This window comes from Eriocheir sinensis, chromosome 16 (genome assembly GCF_024679095.1).
Source record: "Eriocheir sinensis breed Jianghai 21 chromosome 16, ASM2467909v1, whole genome shotgun sequence".
NCBI classification, from domain to species: domain Eukaryota; kingdom Metazoa; phylum Arthropoda; class Malacostraca; order Decapoda; family Varunidae; genus Eriocheir; species Eriocheir sinensis.
This window is the reverse complement of record NC_066524.1, coordinates 2,598,710-2,614,075: the sequence shown is the minus strand read 5'-3', so window position 1 is coordinate 2,614,075 and position 15,366 is coordinate 2,598,710. Positions and strand designations below refer to the sequence as shown.

Here is a 15,366-nt window from a genome sequence, read left to right as displayed (position 1 = left end):
ATGCTTCCAATACATTTTGGTGCCATATCTACAAGTGGCTGGTGACTGTAAGCATCTCAGCAACCTGCATGCATCTATGCCATTCCTATCATGGTGCATGGAGCAAGCTTCACATAACACTCAGACAGAGACAGTTTAATTATGGTTACATATCAGACTCAGTTTATTGCTCAGTCTATTAGGTGCAGTGCTGTTAATATTGTTAGTGGTAGTATTAGTACAATTAATGTATTTATTTTAATTAATTTATCAATATTTATTTATTATATTCTTAGTGTTTGAAAATTCCAATACTTGCATTAAAATAAACAAAAATATCAGAAATATATTTATACTCATTAATTATTATTGCTTTTCTTATTATTACTTCCTTCAATGTTCTGGCACTTTGACATCTAGTGTTTTTCTGTCTAGCAGCCAAAATTGTGGTCTTTCTGAATGTGTATGTCATTAGTCTTCATTGGTGTATCTAGCTATATAACAAAAATCTGCATCTCTCTCTTCTCACCCAGTTGTCCCCGTACATCCTTTCAGTATCCAAAGAATTTCAATTTACATCTTGTAATCACTCAACTAATGCAGTGCAATCCTCATCTCTGTATTTTACCGTGTGGACATACTCTTTCCTTCCATGTTCCACTGTCGTATGTTATTCCACATCTAACACAACCACATCCCAACAGATCCGAACACGTCCGATATCATCCAAGAGAATGTGGCAGCTGAAGGGGGAGAGGCCAAGAAAGAGGCTAAGGGTGAAGACATTTAGCCACCCCCCCTGAAGTACATGGCATCATTCAACCCTCTTGGTGAGCTGCAGGAATGTGCTTCCCATTGCAGTGCACCAGCTCCATGTACTGATTTTGGTATGAATACTTCATCTAGTGTTTGTTGATTGTTGTGATATTAATCTAATTATGACATCACAAAATAGACTGTGCAAGTCACTTGACACATGCCCTGCTCAACATCACTTTTAAGTTGTAGAATTCCTTCATATGGATGCTGATTTATGTATCCTGAAATGATTGGATATTGATTGTCTTAACATTTTTTTTTTGTCCATGATCACTGAACCATGTTACGGTATGTCTTTGGGTGTAGATCCAGGAAATGAGTTTTTGGGAGGACGTCAGACTGTGTGGGGGTGGAAGGGGCCTTAGCAGTACCGTTTAGCCATTCTAGGCAGTCCTGGTCTTGAAAACTGGTGAAGTGACCTAAATCAATGGGTATAACGACCTGGACTTTGTGCCAAAGCATTGTTTTAGCTGCAGCGCTTTTGAGCTAGTTTTCCTGTATCACTCAGGAACATTGGGGGGGCCTGGGTTCCCCTTTGGATCCACCAATGTAGCTATGTCTTGTAATATATCTATCCTTTACAGTCTGATGGTGCATCCTTCTAGGTTGTCAAGTTTTAGTAGCTACTCATGAGAAGTATTCCTTATAATGACCATTGATTTCCAGATGGTTTGCACTAAAAAAAGTGTCGTGTAACCTGCCGCAAATAATAATCAGCTGTAGTCAACCCTTGCTTTAAAGAACCAATATGGAGGAAGGGGGTGATGTTATATCCAAAAATCTTTTAAATCTGAAGTATCCAACCTTTTGTGTATAATAAACTTTGTTTGTTACATGAACTTAAAAGTTCACAATTTCCATACATGATTCTTTTTCCTTGTATTTGATGATTAATCCTGACATGTATTTCCATTATCAGTAGGTAATATATAGTAACAAAACAATAATACACATTATAACAATGTATATATTATAGCCCAATGAGTGCACGAGATCATTTACCTCATCAGTGACGCCAAGTCCAGGAGTCCTTCCCTAAATTCTTTGCCCAAATTTGTGACACCAAGTATAATAACTAGTTTTAGTGACCATTTGCATCCATTTTTCACTTTGATTAAAAAATTGCCTCTCAACAGGTGTGAACTTGATGGGGTTGGAGGAAACTCGACTCGGCCATCAAGCTCACCACAATATAGTAAGGAACCTCTTGTTCTCAGTGATAATTTATCCTCTTTAGTTACTATTCCGTGTTGCTTTAATCACAACTAATGTGTTGGAAACATTACAGCTTAATAACATACCTCACATCTCTGCATACAAATTGAGTTCAATAATCAACTGTTACACCAGTAGGCTTCATATCTCAAAAAAAAAAGTATGTAAAAAGGTTGAAATTTTGAATGATATATTTAAACTCTTTATTATGTTTCTATGGGTGTAGTACCGTTATGATTAGTCGAGTGATCAGCATATGGGTCTTATGTTTTTGATAGCATAGGTTCAAATTTTGCCATAGGCTGGCATTTGATAATAACAGTAGTGTCCACAGATATCTACCTGTTTCTTGTTTATCCTGTTCCACTTTAAACCATCACTGGCCAATCTTTGAAGAGGTAGCATAACCTTGAAGTGCCACTAACAAACCTTTGTCCATTCTTCTGATGTGATTTTTTTTTTTTTTTTTTCCCCACCTGCCTATAGCGCCGGTAGGTTTTCTTCAGGCGCCTGGCGGTCGGCCCAGGCCCGTCATGATGCAGGCTTTTTTTTTTATAGTGGTGCCATTTAGTATTGGCTCATGCTGCCGCCCAGAACTCATTCTTGATTCACTTGGATGGTTTAGCAGGGCTTAGGTATGACTAACATTGCAGAAACAGGGAATTTTTATATTTTTAGTGTGGCAACACATTGACAAATGTTTTAGTATGGACTGAACATCAAAGATATATATGGTAAATGGGTGCTTGTAGATCTTGACATTATATCTGTCAAGAGTCTCCAGTTGTATCCTCTCCCCCATCTCTCCTGAAAATATTACTCTTGTCAGGCAATCTAAGTGAAGCCTTCCATCGATGCTGGCGTGCAGACATAATGTCAATGCTTAGATTCACTGTCCTTATAGCACTGAAAATAATGCAATTACATGCACATATTTTATTATTTAGAATTGTGATTAAATATTTTTCATGTATTTTCAGACATGAAAAGTGAAAATTGCTGCACACAACAGTCTGTCGTCTGCACCGGGAGGCAAGGCAGCTCAAAGCCCAGGCTGTTACAAATCCTGGGCAGTTTTTGCCCAGAGCCAGCAATTTTTTAGATCCAATAGGGATGGATTTTTTATGAGGTCAGGTTCAACATGCTGCAAGATGCCAAGATCTAAGCCTAGTAGGAGATATGGGTTACAAGAGAGGAGGTTTGCTCTGGCCTTATACTATCAAAGTCCAAATGCTAATAGATTTCTGAGCACAGTATTTCACTTGTCTTCAGTTTCAACACTTCACTCATGACTCAGGGGTATTTCAGTACATGTTGGCTGGAGCAAACAGACTCTGACATCCCTGCAGCAAAGAGCACAGGCTTTGTCAAAAGAAGAGAAACTTCGTGGGATTTGCCATTATTTAGTATTACTCTTGTTACGCCAAGAATTTTTTTCCATATACTTTGCCAAATATTGCAAGTAATGCACCATTGTTGGGCTTGCTTGTTATAAATCATATCTTGTTCAATTAACAAGCTTTGGGTGTCTGCCACTTTCCAGTTGTAATGCAAGGAATCATTTATCTTCCCTGCTAGATATCACACGTAATGCACCATTGTTGGTTTTGCCTGTTATAAATCAGATCTTGTTCAGTTAACAAGCTTTAGGTGTCTGCCACTTTCCAATTGTAATGCAAGGAATCCCCTGCCAGATATCTCATGTAATGCACCATTGTTGGTTTTGCCTATTATAAATCAGATCTTGTTCAGTTCACAAGCTTTGAATATCTGCCATTGTTTATTTCAGGTGTAATGCTTGGAAGCATTTGTTCTCTTCCCTACCCAACAGTATGCAATGCTTTGTGGATTTTGCCTGTTATATTTAATCTTGTTCAGGTAGCAAGCTTTTGGTGTCTGCCTTACCTAATATGTCCTGCAGTGACACTTGGCTTGGTTTCATAATGTGAAATACAACATGTAATTTCATCACACTAAGTGTCTATCATCACGTGTCTGGCATCATTAATGTGACTTCCAGGAGTAATCTTGTTTGTATTACAGCTTGCAATTTTTTTTCTGCTTTATATGATATACACAATCACATAGGTATGATTTACAAAATGTAATGGCAGTTGATATTCTTGACTAATGCCTCATAAACCTTGTGAAAAATAATGCTTTTTTTTTGGGGGGGGGGGGGGGCAGAGAGTGGTTTGTTTGGTTGGCCAGTTCAAGGAGTTTCATATCAAATGATTTTATTACATCCAACATTAATGTGTGCTAAAAACATATATTTTATTACATCCAACTTTAATGTGTGCATAAAACATATATTTTATTACATCCAACTTTAATGTGTGCTTCCTGCAATAAATGCTTCATGTTTACTGATGTAGCCTATGAAATACATATCACTCTCTGCCCTGTAATTTGGTGTGTCACATACTGCAGCATAACTTTCCTGCTATTTTCTTACTCTATGAGGTGCCTTATTTTGTCTCATTTGCTTTTATCATATGTGCCTCTGCTGCATAGTTGTGTCTACTGAGCTTAATATCTTCATGACCCTGACACCAAGGTCAGAGCTTGTGAGATCATACCGTGTCCTACATTCCATTTTCACCTCCAGGCTCGCCTGTCTCCCAGGACCACCAAGTTATTGCATTCCATTTAAGACAACTCATGTGTTACCTTCTTAATGTCCTCCATCATGTATTTCAGCATGTTTTATGATGCTTTGCTCTTATATTGATGTGCCTTGCAACATTTTTATACAGTTTTCATTGTATATAACGCACCATTGTTGGTTTTGCCTGTTATAAATTGGGTCATGTTCAGTTAACAAGCTTTGAGTGTCTCCCATTGTTTATTTCAGTTGTAATGCTTAGAAGCTTTTGTTCTCTGCCTTGTCAAGCAGTATGCAATGCTTGCCATTATCTGGCACTTGTACAGTTAGTATGATATTTTTACTCAGCTAAGAGCATTTTGCAAAAGGTAAAGGTAAGGCTGGGGGCATACGCTGTAGCAGCATGTGGCCTCGGTGCTCATCTCTGTAACACTAGCCCATGAGCCTGTGGTGTTAGGGAACCCATTACCCTGGGACACAGGACCAGTGTGACATCCGGGTTACCACAGTTGCAAAGGCCTTATAGTAATTTAGCATGCATAGAATGTTGTATGCTTTGCTTGTATTTAAAGCACTGGCTATGTTAGCTACACACACACACACACACACACACACACATATATATATATATATATATATATATATATATATATATATATATATATAGATATATATATATATATATATATATATATATATATATATATATATATATATATATATATATATATATATATATATATATATATATATATATATATATATATATATTAGCAAATGCTTTCAGCATCATATTTTTCCTAAAAAAACAAATTGATATAGTGTAGATAATACCTAATAAAACATAAGAACAAATATATTTTTCTTTACCCCATTAGTAAATAATTTTACAATGAAAAAAAATAAGTGAAGGATGGATAGGGTGCTGTGGCAGGTACTTCAAAAATAGTTAAGCTACCCCTGAAAAGTGACGTTTTTGGTGGGCTGCAATAGATGGCGCTACTTCCGCACGCCCGAGGAATTACTACATACCACTATCTCTTCGTATATAGTCTCTTTGGGCGAGGCGACCGTCTGAGTCTCAGTCTCTTTTGAACTGCCGAGGTGGGAGGACGCATGGATGCCGCTACCTGCAACTGCGCTCTTCAAGAGGCCCTTTGGTGCAGTGTTGCGGCAGCTGCTGCCATGAAGTTGAAGAAGAAGAAGAGGAGGAAACGTTGGTGCAAGGAATGGATCTCCAGACGTAGCGAAAGAGGAAGTTTTGCACAGATCTTCTCTGAGCTTGAAAGTGAATGCCCCGAGGACTTTGAAAACTATACCAGAATGCCTATACCTGCATTCTATAATTTGCTCACCAAAACTGAACCTTATATTAGGAAGGAGGATAACCAGCTTCGTCAGAGTATCTCTCCCGGAGCTCGTCTGGAGGCCACCCTTCGCTTCCTTGCTGCTGGGGGATCATATACAAACCTTCAGTATTCATCAAGAATATCCAACCAGAGCCTGAGCTGCATCATTCCCGAGACCTGCGACGCCATATACCAAGTGCTTAGAGAAGAGTATATGAAGGTGAGTTTCTAGGTGCATAAGTTTATTGTAGAAAAATAATCGTAGGGACAATATTTTGTTGAAATTAAAATAAATATTTTCCGTTCTTAATAATCAGAGTAGAACTTGTTGTTAAAAAAATAAATAAAAAAATAATATATATATATATATATATATATATATATATATATATATATATATATATATATATATATATATATATATATATATATATATATATATATATATATATATATATATATATATATATATATGTGTGTGTGTGTGTGTGTGTGTGTGTGAGGAAGACAAAAAAATGCATGTGGAATGAAAATGTCTGAAAATTTCCCAACAATGTCTTGTGCTTGCACTTTTCGGTTTTTCCCTTGCTGTTTATTGTAGAAAAATAATCGTAGGGACAATATTTTGTTGAAATTAAAATAAATATCTTCCGTTCTTAATGATCAGAGTAGAACCTGGTGTGTGAAATATATATATATATAAATATATATATATATATATATATATATATATATATATAAATATATATATATATATATATATATATATATATATATATATTTGTGTGTGTGAAAAAGAAAAAATGCATGTGGAATGAAAATGTTTGAAAATTTCCCAACAATGTGTTGTGCTTGCACTTTTCGGTTTTTCCCTTGGCTGTCCGTCATTCAAATCATTATATTGCAAAAGAGCTTGAACCTGTGACTCGCAACACTTGGTCATCTGTACTGAGCATTTCCATATTACCCAGGTGAATTACATCATTAATCAGTTTTTTAGCTAAGAACCTTTGCCTCTCATTCATGCTCTTCAGTTCATTCCCCACAACCCTCCCATAATCCAGGCATGGGTCACTTTCATAGGAGCTGGGAAGAGAAGATATTTTCTGTATAGCTATTTTTAGCATATCCTCAGCTGAATCACTTTGCTTCCTCTTTTTTGTTGGTCTTGTGATGGGGAAAGAAGAGGGCGGAGAATCAGCAGGGGTGAGCGTGTGTCCAGGTGAAGGAACTGCGCAGGTCGAGGCAGGTCTGGCTGACGATGTAGAGGCTTGAGTGGGTGAGGGAAGAAGATATAATGAACCATGAGAACTTGGGGAGGATACAGATGGATATGATGAGGGTGAAAGAGAAACAGACAGACCGACAGAGACAGGACTAGAAGATGTGGAAATTGGAGTAGCTGATGACAGAATCATTGCAGGTGTAGCTGCATCCGTCGCACCACCTGCAGCATGATAAGCCATGCTCTCAGCCTCACATGAAACCATTTCCTGGGGAGGATAAAGAAACACTGATAGGAATACATAAAATAAATATTGTAAGCATTTTTTATAACAGTATGCACTCTAACCATATTTTTTTTCCGTTTTCTAAGGTTCCAACAACGCCGGATGAATGGAGGACCATTGCAAACGGGTTTGAGAAGTGGAACTTCCCTCACTGTATAGGAGCTGTGGACGGCAAACACGTACTGATACGAGCTCCTAGCAACCAAGGGTCCTACTTCTTTAACTACAAGGGCTCTCACAGCATCGTCCTCATGGCCGTAGTTAATGCTAACTACGAGTTCATATACGTGGACGTTGGAGCCAATGGACGAGTTTCTGATGGGGGTGTGTGGGCCAACACTACTCTTTCCCGTCATCTGGAGGAAGGTACAGCTGGTCTTCCTGAGCCTGACCAAGTACAAGGGAGCCAGAGAACTCTTCCATATGTCTTTGTGGGAGATGACGCTTTTCCCTTGAAGCAGTACCTCATGAAGCCTTACCCAAATAAAAACCAAGATGAGGAACAACGAATTTTCTCCTACAGGCTTTCCCGTGCTCGCCGCATCGTTGAAAATGCGTTCGGCATTATGGCTAGCAGGTTCAGGATCCTGCAGAGCGCCATACAGCTAATGCCGGATAAAGTGGTAAAGATTGTTTTAGCCTGTACAGCACTCCACAACTACCTGCGGAAGAACCACGAGGCGTTTTACACTCCAGTGGGAAGCCTGGACAGAGAAAACATCACGGATGGCACGATAACTCCAGGCTCATGGCGGGACTGCGAACAACTTTTACCCTTGGAAAGACTTCGCAGAAACACTACAAATGATGCCAAGAACATCAGAAAAGACTTTGCCACATACTTCAGCAACGAAGGTGCAGTGCCTTGGCAGAGGAGAGTGTGTGGTCTGGAAGAACTACAGTGAGGTGCAGTGCCTTGGCAGACAAGGGTGTGTGGTTTGGAGGAACTTCAGTGACGAAGGTGCAGTGCCTTGGCAGACAAGGGTGTGTGGTTTGGAGGAACTTCAGTGACGAAGGTGCAGTACCTTGGCAGACCTAATGCTATATTTTAAAGTGCACACACACACACACACACACACACACACACACACACACACACACACACACCTTGTACAACTATTTGCCACACCTCATGTCATGTATTATTTATACCTGTTTCGGAAAGTATACTTTGTTTCAATCATTTGATGTATTAATTCTTCCTACTAAACATCGAGGCAAGGTTAGGCTATAGATTTGTCTGTGTCCCTGAAAAAAAAAAATATAATAAGCATCTGACTGAGATTTTGGTAAAAATGCACAACAACTCCTTCCACCTTTTCATCACCACCCCTTTCCCCAGCACCAACAAACATGGGGACCTGGCGGGAAAGCGGGGTTTTAGGCTGGGGGAGGCCAAAATAGGCAAAATTTGGCATGACCCAAAAAGTCTACGGTAAAAAAACAATATGTACAGAAATTCCCCAAACAAAATTCCCTATCAATGGGGAAATTCCCCAGTAATGTAACGTTGCCTAACCTAACAGCCTACAGTACCTACGAGGGGGCTGCGCCCCCTTCGACCCCCCATTACCTATCGGGGGGGCTTCGCCCCCCTCGATCCCCCATGCTCAAGTTCAAACATATCACTTATGTATCTCTTGTGGGGGGGCTTCGCCCCCCCAACCCCCCAAGCCTATCGGGGGGGCTGCGCCCCCCTCGACCCCCCTTTCCCTAACCTATCCTAAGATAACCTAACCTAACCTTACCTAACCAAACCTAACCTAACCTACCCAACCTAACTTAAGCTAACCAAACGAAACGTAACCTAACCTAACCTAAGCTAACCAAACGAAACGAAACCTAACCTAACCTAAGCTAACCAAACCAAACCTAACCTAACCTAACCAAACCTAACCTAACCTAACCAAACCAAACTTAACCTAACCTAACTTAAGCTAACCAAATGAAACGAAACCTAACCTAACCTAACCTACCCCACCTAACCTAACCTAAGCTAACCAAACCAAACCTAACCTAATATAACTTAACCAAACCAAACCCAACATAATCTAACCTAACCCAACCCACCTAACCTAGCCTAACCTTACCTCAAGTATAGGGAAGTGGGGTTTGGCAAAAAAAAAAATTTTGCGATGGAAAAAAATTGCCAGATTTATCATCAGCACATCGAAAGCCATCAGAAAAAAATAGTTTCAGACAGCGAATGCATGTCTGTGGACTTAGATTTTGTAAGGGAGGTGAGATTTAAAAGCGCTGATGCGACTCAACAATAACCGAGTGCACAATGAAACCTTCACAGGCGTACAGAATAGTGGGCATGCTACCTCAACATGTAGTCGTGGCAAGACTAACTAACAAGGAGTAGTTCTAGATATTAACCGAGATTTTAAAAGAAATATAAAACTTGGAAAACTGGACAATAAGAATGATAAATAAATTACCTGTGGTTCATCTAGATTGGAGGTGGACGCTCGAGGTATATCCCCATCAGCAAGGAATGCTAGTGCCTCGAAACACCATAACTTAGGTACATACAAGTCGTCTGTACCTGCTCCTGACTTCTGGGAATCTTTCATTTCCTTCACCTCCTTCCGGAACTGACCCCTCAGCGTGTGTATTTTTTTCATGACATCGTCTTGCGTGATTGTACAGTTCATGGCATCACTTAAATCCTTAACAATTGCACTAATGCTTGCATTTCTTACCAATTTGTTTTTGTAATTTTAACTTTTTACTTGCCACAAGCATGGATGCTGCCTTAAAAGGTCTATAAAGTGCTGAGTACTCGCCCGGGTCCACTGAATACTGCTTTCATTGGACATCTCGAAGGAAGGGCAGCTTGCAGCAGACGAGTAGTACCCCCGCTCACTGTATGGAAACAACTGAGCGCGGGACTCGCCAGTCCCGCCAAATGCCCCTCGGCTAGGTTCTCGGTGAGTCCCGCGTAGCTCCGCCCATTTTACCATATATGGGAGTTGAGGCGATCGAGTCGCGTGATGACGCGCTTGAAAAGTCCTAGTGTGGGAGCAGCTTAACGGCAATGCGCAGTGCCGAGTGATCATTAAGCTTCCCGGAACCCAAGTGATCATGATGCTTCGCGGTACCAGTACCGATAGCAGTTATCGATACCAGTACCGGCGAGTGATCATTAAGCTTCCCGGAACCCAAGTGATCATGATGCTTCGCGGTGCCAGTACCGATAGCAGTTATCGATACCAGTACCGGTACCTGGTATCGATAACTGCTATCGGTACTGGTACCGCGAAGCATCATGATCGATGCTCGCGGTACCAGTACGATAGCAGTTATCGATACCTGGTATCGATAACTGCTATCGGTACTATTACCACGAAGCATCATGATCACCAGGTTCCGGGAAGCTTAATGATCACTCGGTGCTCGCCCGCCTCCATGCGGTATGGGCCTGTGTGTAGACGCTGAGTCACTGCGCTGACCGTCTCCCCAAGTTCCCACCATTTTGTCCTGCTTTCCGTTTCCATCACAGCTCCGTTTCCATTATTTGATTTATTTATTGGAGTTACTGGATAATTCTTCATGTCCGATTCTTTTTCTTTTTTAGGTTGCTAATAAATATTTTTATTGTTATTAGACTATGATCAAGTACATCCATAATAACTAGGCTATACATGCTATTTTTTTTTCGAAAAAATAAATATTCACTTCATTCAGAGAGAGAGAGAGATTTACATAGACAATTAGACCACACAGACCCCATGGTACAGACTAGGTGATCTGTCCTTAAACCTAAGTGATTTTACATTAATCAGAAGGCTCCTAAACGTTGCATTTCTACTCTAGTTGATATTAAGTTGAAGGAAGAGAGAGGGTTTTCTTTACAGGAAATTTGTTTGGGAATTTCATCAGAAGTCATTAAGAAAAAAAAACTCCTTTGGGTACCGGTACCGGTACCGGTACTAACGGTACTTGAGTTTTCGGTACCGGTACTACCGGTACTCAAATTAACGGTACTTGCCCATCCCTACTGCTCTGCCTGCCGGCGTCCCCCAAGACCCTCGTGCGCGCCCCAATCACAGGCCTTCCCGCTCGGTGACGTCACTTCCTGGCGGGAACCTCAGGCAGCCGTAACATCACCCCCTCCTGTGAAAAGATGGAGCGTCCTCGCTCCCCAAAAAAAGAAAACACACATCCCGCCCAAATAAAGTAAACTCAACTAAACATGTGCTCAGTCACAAACAAAGTCATCCATCCAACCGGGGAGACGCCGCTCCCTCCTGGGCCTCCTTACCTCCGGCCCAAGATTACCTCCTGCAGATGCCCCGTCCAAGGGACACACCTCCTCGCCCGCGTCCTCCTCCAACACCATGGGCTCCGGTTCCCTCGGGTCCAGGTCCTCCTCATCCTCCGTCACCAGGGGCTCCTCGACCCCCAGCCCCAGGTCCGCTTCCTCCTCCTCCTCGCTGCCCGCCAGCGAAGCTTCCTCCTCCCAGGAGAAGTCTCCGGGACCGTGGTACCGCCAGAGCCGGTCCGCGTGCACCACCATGGCACGCCTGTAAGGCCCCTGGCGTATGCAGAATGTGACGTCAGAAAGGACCCGTTCCACGTCGTAGGGCCCCTCCCAGGGACTCTGGAGCTTGGGAGACAACCCTTTCTTCCTCCGAGGGTTGTGCAACCACACTTTGTCCCCCTCCTTGAAAGGTGGTGACTTGGCCCGCCGATCGTACCGGTCTTTCATCGTCTCGCCCGACACCTTCAGGTGTTGTACTTGCTGGAGACGGTCCTGGAGGGCAATAGCGTAGGGAGTGACTGTAGTGGGCATCTCCTCGTCCGGCGGGCTGCCAGTCACCAGATCCACTGGCAGCCGGAACTCCCGTCCACACATCAGCCGCGCGGGCGTGTACCCAGTCACCTCGTGTTCGGCCGAGCGGTAAGCCATCAGTACCAGGGGGATTTTCAAGTCCCAATCCTCCTGTCCCTCCTGGCAATACTTTGCCAACTCCTGACCTAGGGTGCGGTTGTAGCGTTCCACCATGCCATCTGACTGAGGCCGTAGGGGTGTGGTACGAGTCTTTTTAATGCCCAGCAAGCTACAGCACTCCCGGAACACGGCCGACTCAAACTCCCTCCCTTGGTCGGAGTGCAACTCGTGCGGCACACCAAACCGGGCAAAGAACTCGTCCACCAACACCCCCGCCACTGTGCCCGCCTCATGGTTCGGGAGAGGGAACGCTTCCGGCCACTTAGTAAAATAGTCCATGGCCACGCACACAAAGCGATTCCCCCGAACTGTCTTAGGGAATGGGCCCACAATGTCCACTGCTACCCTCTCCATGGGTGCCCCTACCTGGTACACCTGTAAGGGAGCCACAGTCCTTCTCCCGGGGCCCATCTTGGCACAACACACGTCACAACTCCTGCACCACTCAGTCGCGTCCTTTCGCATGCCTACCCAGTACACACGCTGCTTTAACCTCCCGAGGGTCTTACGCACACCGAAATGGTCGCTCGCACTACCACCGTGAGCCTCGCGCACCAGTTCCTTTCTCATTTTCCCAGGAACTACTGTCTGCCAGAAGGCCACACCGCCGCCACTTGTCTCCCACCGCCTCTGCAGCACCCCATCACTCAGGCGTAGCACTGCCCACTGTTGCCACAACGCCTTAGCTGCAGGGCTCAACGGTGCAACACTTTCCCAAGGCGGTTTTTCCTCGCCTTCTTCCCGCAGTGTCACTATGGGCCCAATGTCCGCGTCCTCCCGCTGGGCCTGTCCGAGGTCCTCTCCCCAACTGGTGTCACTGGCAACCGCGGCAGCCTTCACGCTCACAGGCTCCCCCTCCCGGCGGCTGCAATGCGCACAGTCACTTTCGCAGGGACGGCGACTTAAACTGTCCGCATTACCGTGCAGTTTCCCCGGCCGGTACTCAATGTGGTAGTCGTGCTGTTCAAGCTTGCCAATCCACCTGGCCAGCTGACCCTCCGGGTTCCTGAGGTTCTTTAACCACCTCAGCGCAGCATGGTCCGTCCTGACCTTGAACTTGGCCCCGTACAAGTACGGATGGAAGTGATCCAGAGCCTGAATCACTGCTAACAACTCCTTACGTGTGACGCAATAGTTACTCTCTGGCGCAGAGAACTTCCGGCTGAAGTAGGAGACAACCCATTCCTGCCCATCCTTTTCCTGGGACAGAACTGCTCCCACGCCCTCAGCACTAGCGTCGCAGTCCAGAATGTACACCTTTGTGGGGTCAGGGTACGGTAACACAGGGGCATTAGCAAGGGCCTCCTTCAACTCCTCAAAAGCCCGTTGACAGTCCTCGCTTCAGTGAAAGCAGGCCCCTTTCCGAGTCAAGTGGTGGAGTGGCGCTGCGGTCTGAGCAAACCCCTTCACGAACCGCCTGTAGTACGTGCACAGTCCGATAAACCCACGAACTTCAGTCACACTACGCGGCACCGGCCACTCCTTTACTGACTCAACTTTACCCGGGTCTGTTTTCACCCCCTCACTAGTCACTATGTACCCCAGGAACGGCACTTCCTTCCGGAAAAGACAGCACTTCTTAGGACTCAGTTTCACATTAGCCGCCCTGAGCCTGTCCAGCACTGTTTTTAACCTTTCCAGAGCCAGCTTGAACGAGTCCCGGTACACTAGTACATCATCCAAGTACACCAGAGCAACCCTTCCAGCACACGCTCCATCAAACGCTCAAACGTTGCCGGGGCATTCACTAGTCCGAAACTCATTACCTTGAACTGGTACAGTCCTTGCCCAGGCGAGAAGGCCGTCTTCTCTCTGTCCTCCTCCGCTACCTCAACCTGATGGTAGCCGGACTTCAGATCCAAGGTCGAGAACCACTGTGCCCCGTGAGCGCATCCAGCGTGTCATCCACCCTCGGGAGAGGGTAAGAGTCCTTTGTCGTCACCGCGTTAAGGCCCCGATAGTCCACGCAACACCTGGTGGACCCATCCTTCTTCTTAACGAGAACGACAGCGGCACTCCATGGGCTGCACGACTTTTCAATAACCCCTTGTGCGAGCAGCTCCTCCACGGCTTTTTCCACCTCCAGCCGTCGTGCAGGCGCAATCCTCCGGGGCGGCAACTTGACAGGACGACTGTCTCCTGTGTGGATGTGGTGTTTTACCAGACTGGTCCGGCCCAGGTCGTGGTCTCCCTTCGAGAACACAACCGCATACTGAGTCAGCACTTTTCCCATCTCGTCCACCTGTTCTCCGGACAGGCATACCGAGCTCCTCTGCAATAGATCCTGCAGATGAGGTGGAACCCCAGTGCTACTCTCCTGCGTGCCCTCGACCAGACCTACCGGGTCCATAGTCGTCTGTATACCTTCACACCCGTCCGGAACTAGACTCTCCTCTCTCTCTCTCTCTCTCTCTCTCTCTCTCTCTCTCTCTCTCTCTCTGAGATTTTTGTATTGGGAAGTGGATGATTTTTCTCCTTATTAGTGACTTTTTTTCTTTGTTTCTCTTCACAGTTAAAGTAAGCATGAGTCGTTGGAAGACTTCTTACAATGACGCAAGGCACTATAAGAAGGAATGGGAGGAACAGTTCAAATGGCTTTCTTGGGTAGACAATGCATGCTTCTGCAGATGGTGCAAGTGTTCACTGTCCAATATGAGGAAGTCAGCTTTTGAGCTTCACGAGAAAACTGGCAAACACAAAAAGGCTGTAGAAGCGTTTAGTAGCTCGCGTAAGATAACAGATTCCTTCAAGAAGAGCACCACAAATGCATCAAAGGAACTAAAAGACTTTGAAATCAAATTCAGTGTCTCGACAGCTTGCCACTGCAGTGTTCGGTCAGTGAATCATCAGACCGAACTGATTGCTGAGTATGGAAAGGGAAGTATCCTTGAAAATGTTAAACTTCATCGGACAAAGTGTATGTGC

General features: G+C 44.1%; 1 protein-coding gene across 1 annotated transcript; it reads left to right on the top strand.

Annotated features, from left to right (window-relative positions):
- The first annotated feature begins 5,745 nt into the window (after positions 1–5,745).
- LOC126999182 (putative nuclease HARBI1) lies at positions 5,746–8,639 on the top strand. The gene is made up of 2 exons (XM_050861512.1): positions 5,746–6,190; positions 7,568–8,639. Exons 1-2 carry the CDS (start codon positions 5,807–5,809, stop codon positions 8,384–8,386), a joined length of 1,203 nt encoding a protein of 400 aa, XP_050717469.1. The 5' UTR covers positions 5,746–5,806; the 3' UTR covers positions 8,387–8,639.
- The last annotated feature ends 6,727 nt before the right edge of the window (positions 8,640–15,366 follow it).

Coding starts and splice junctions, on each gene's coding strand:
- LOC126999182 (XM_050861512.1), top strand. CDS start 5,807: ATGAAGTTGAAGAAGAAGAAGAGGAGGAAACGTTGGTGCAAGGAATGG. Junction 6,191..7,567: donor TTAGAGAAGAGTATATGAAG/GTGAGTTTCTAG, acceptor CCGTTTTCTAAG/GTTCCAACAACGCCGGATGA.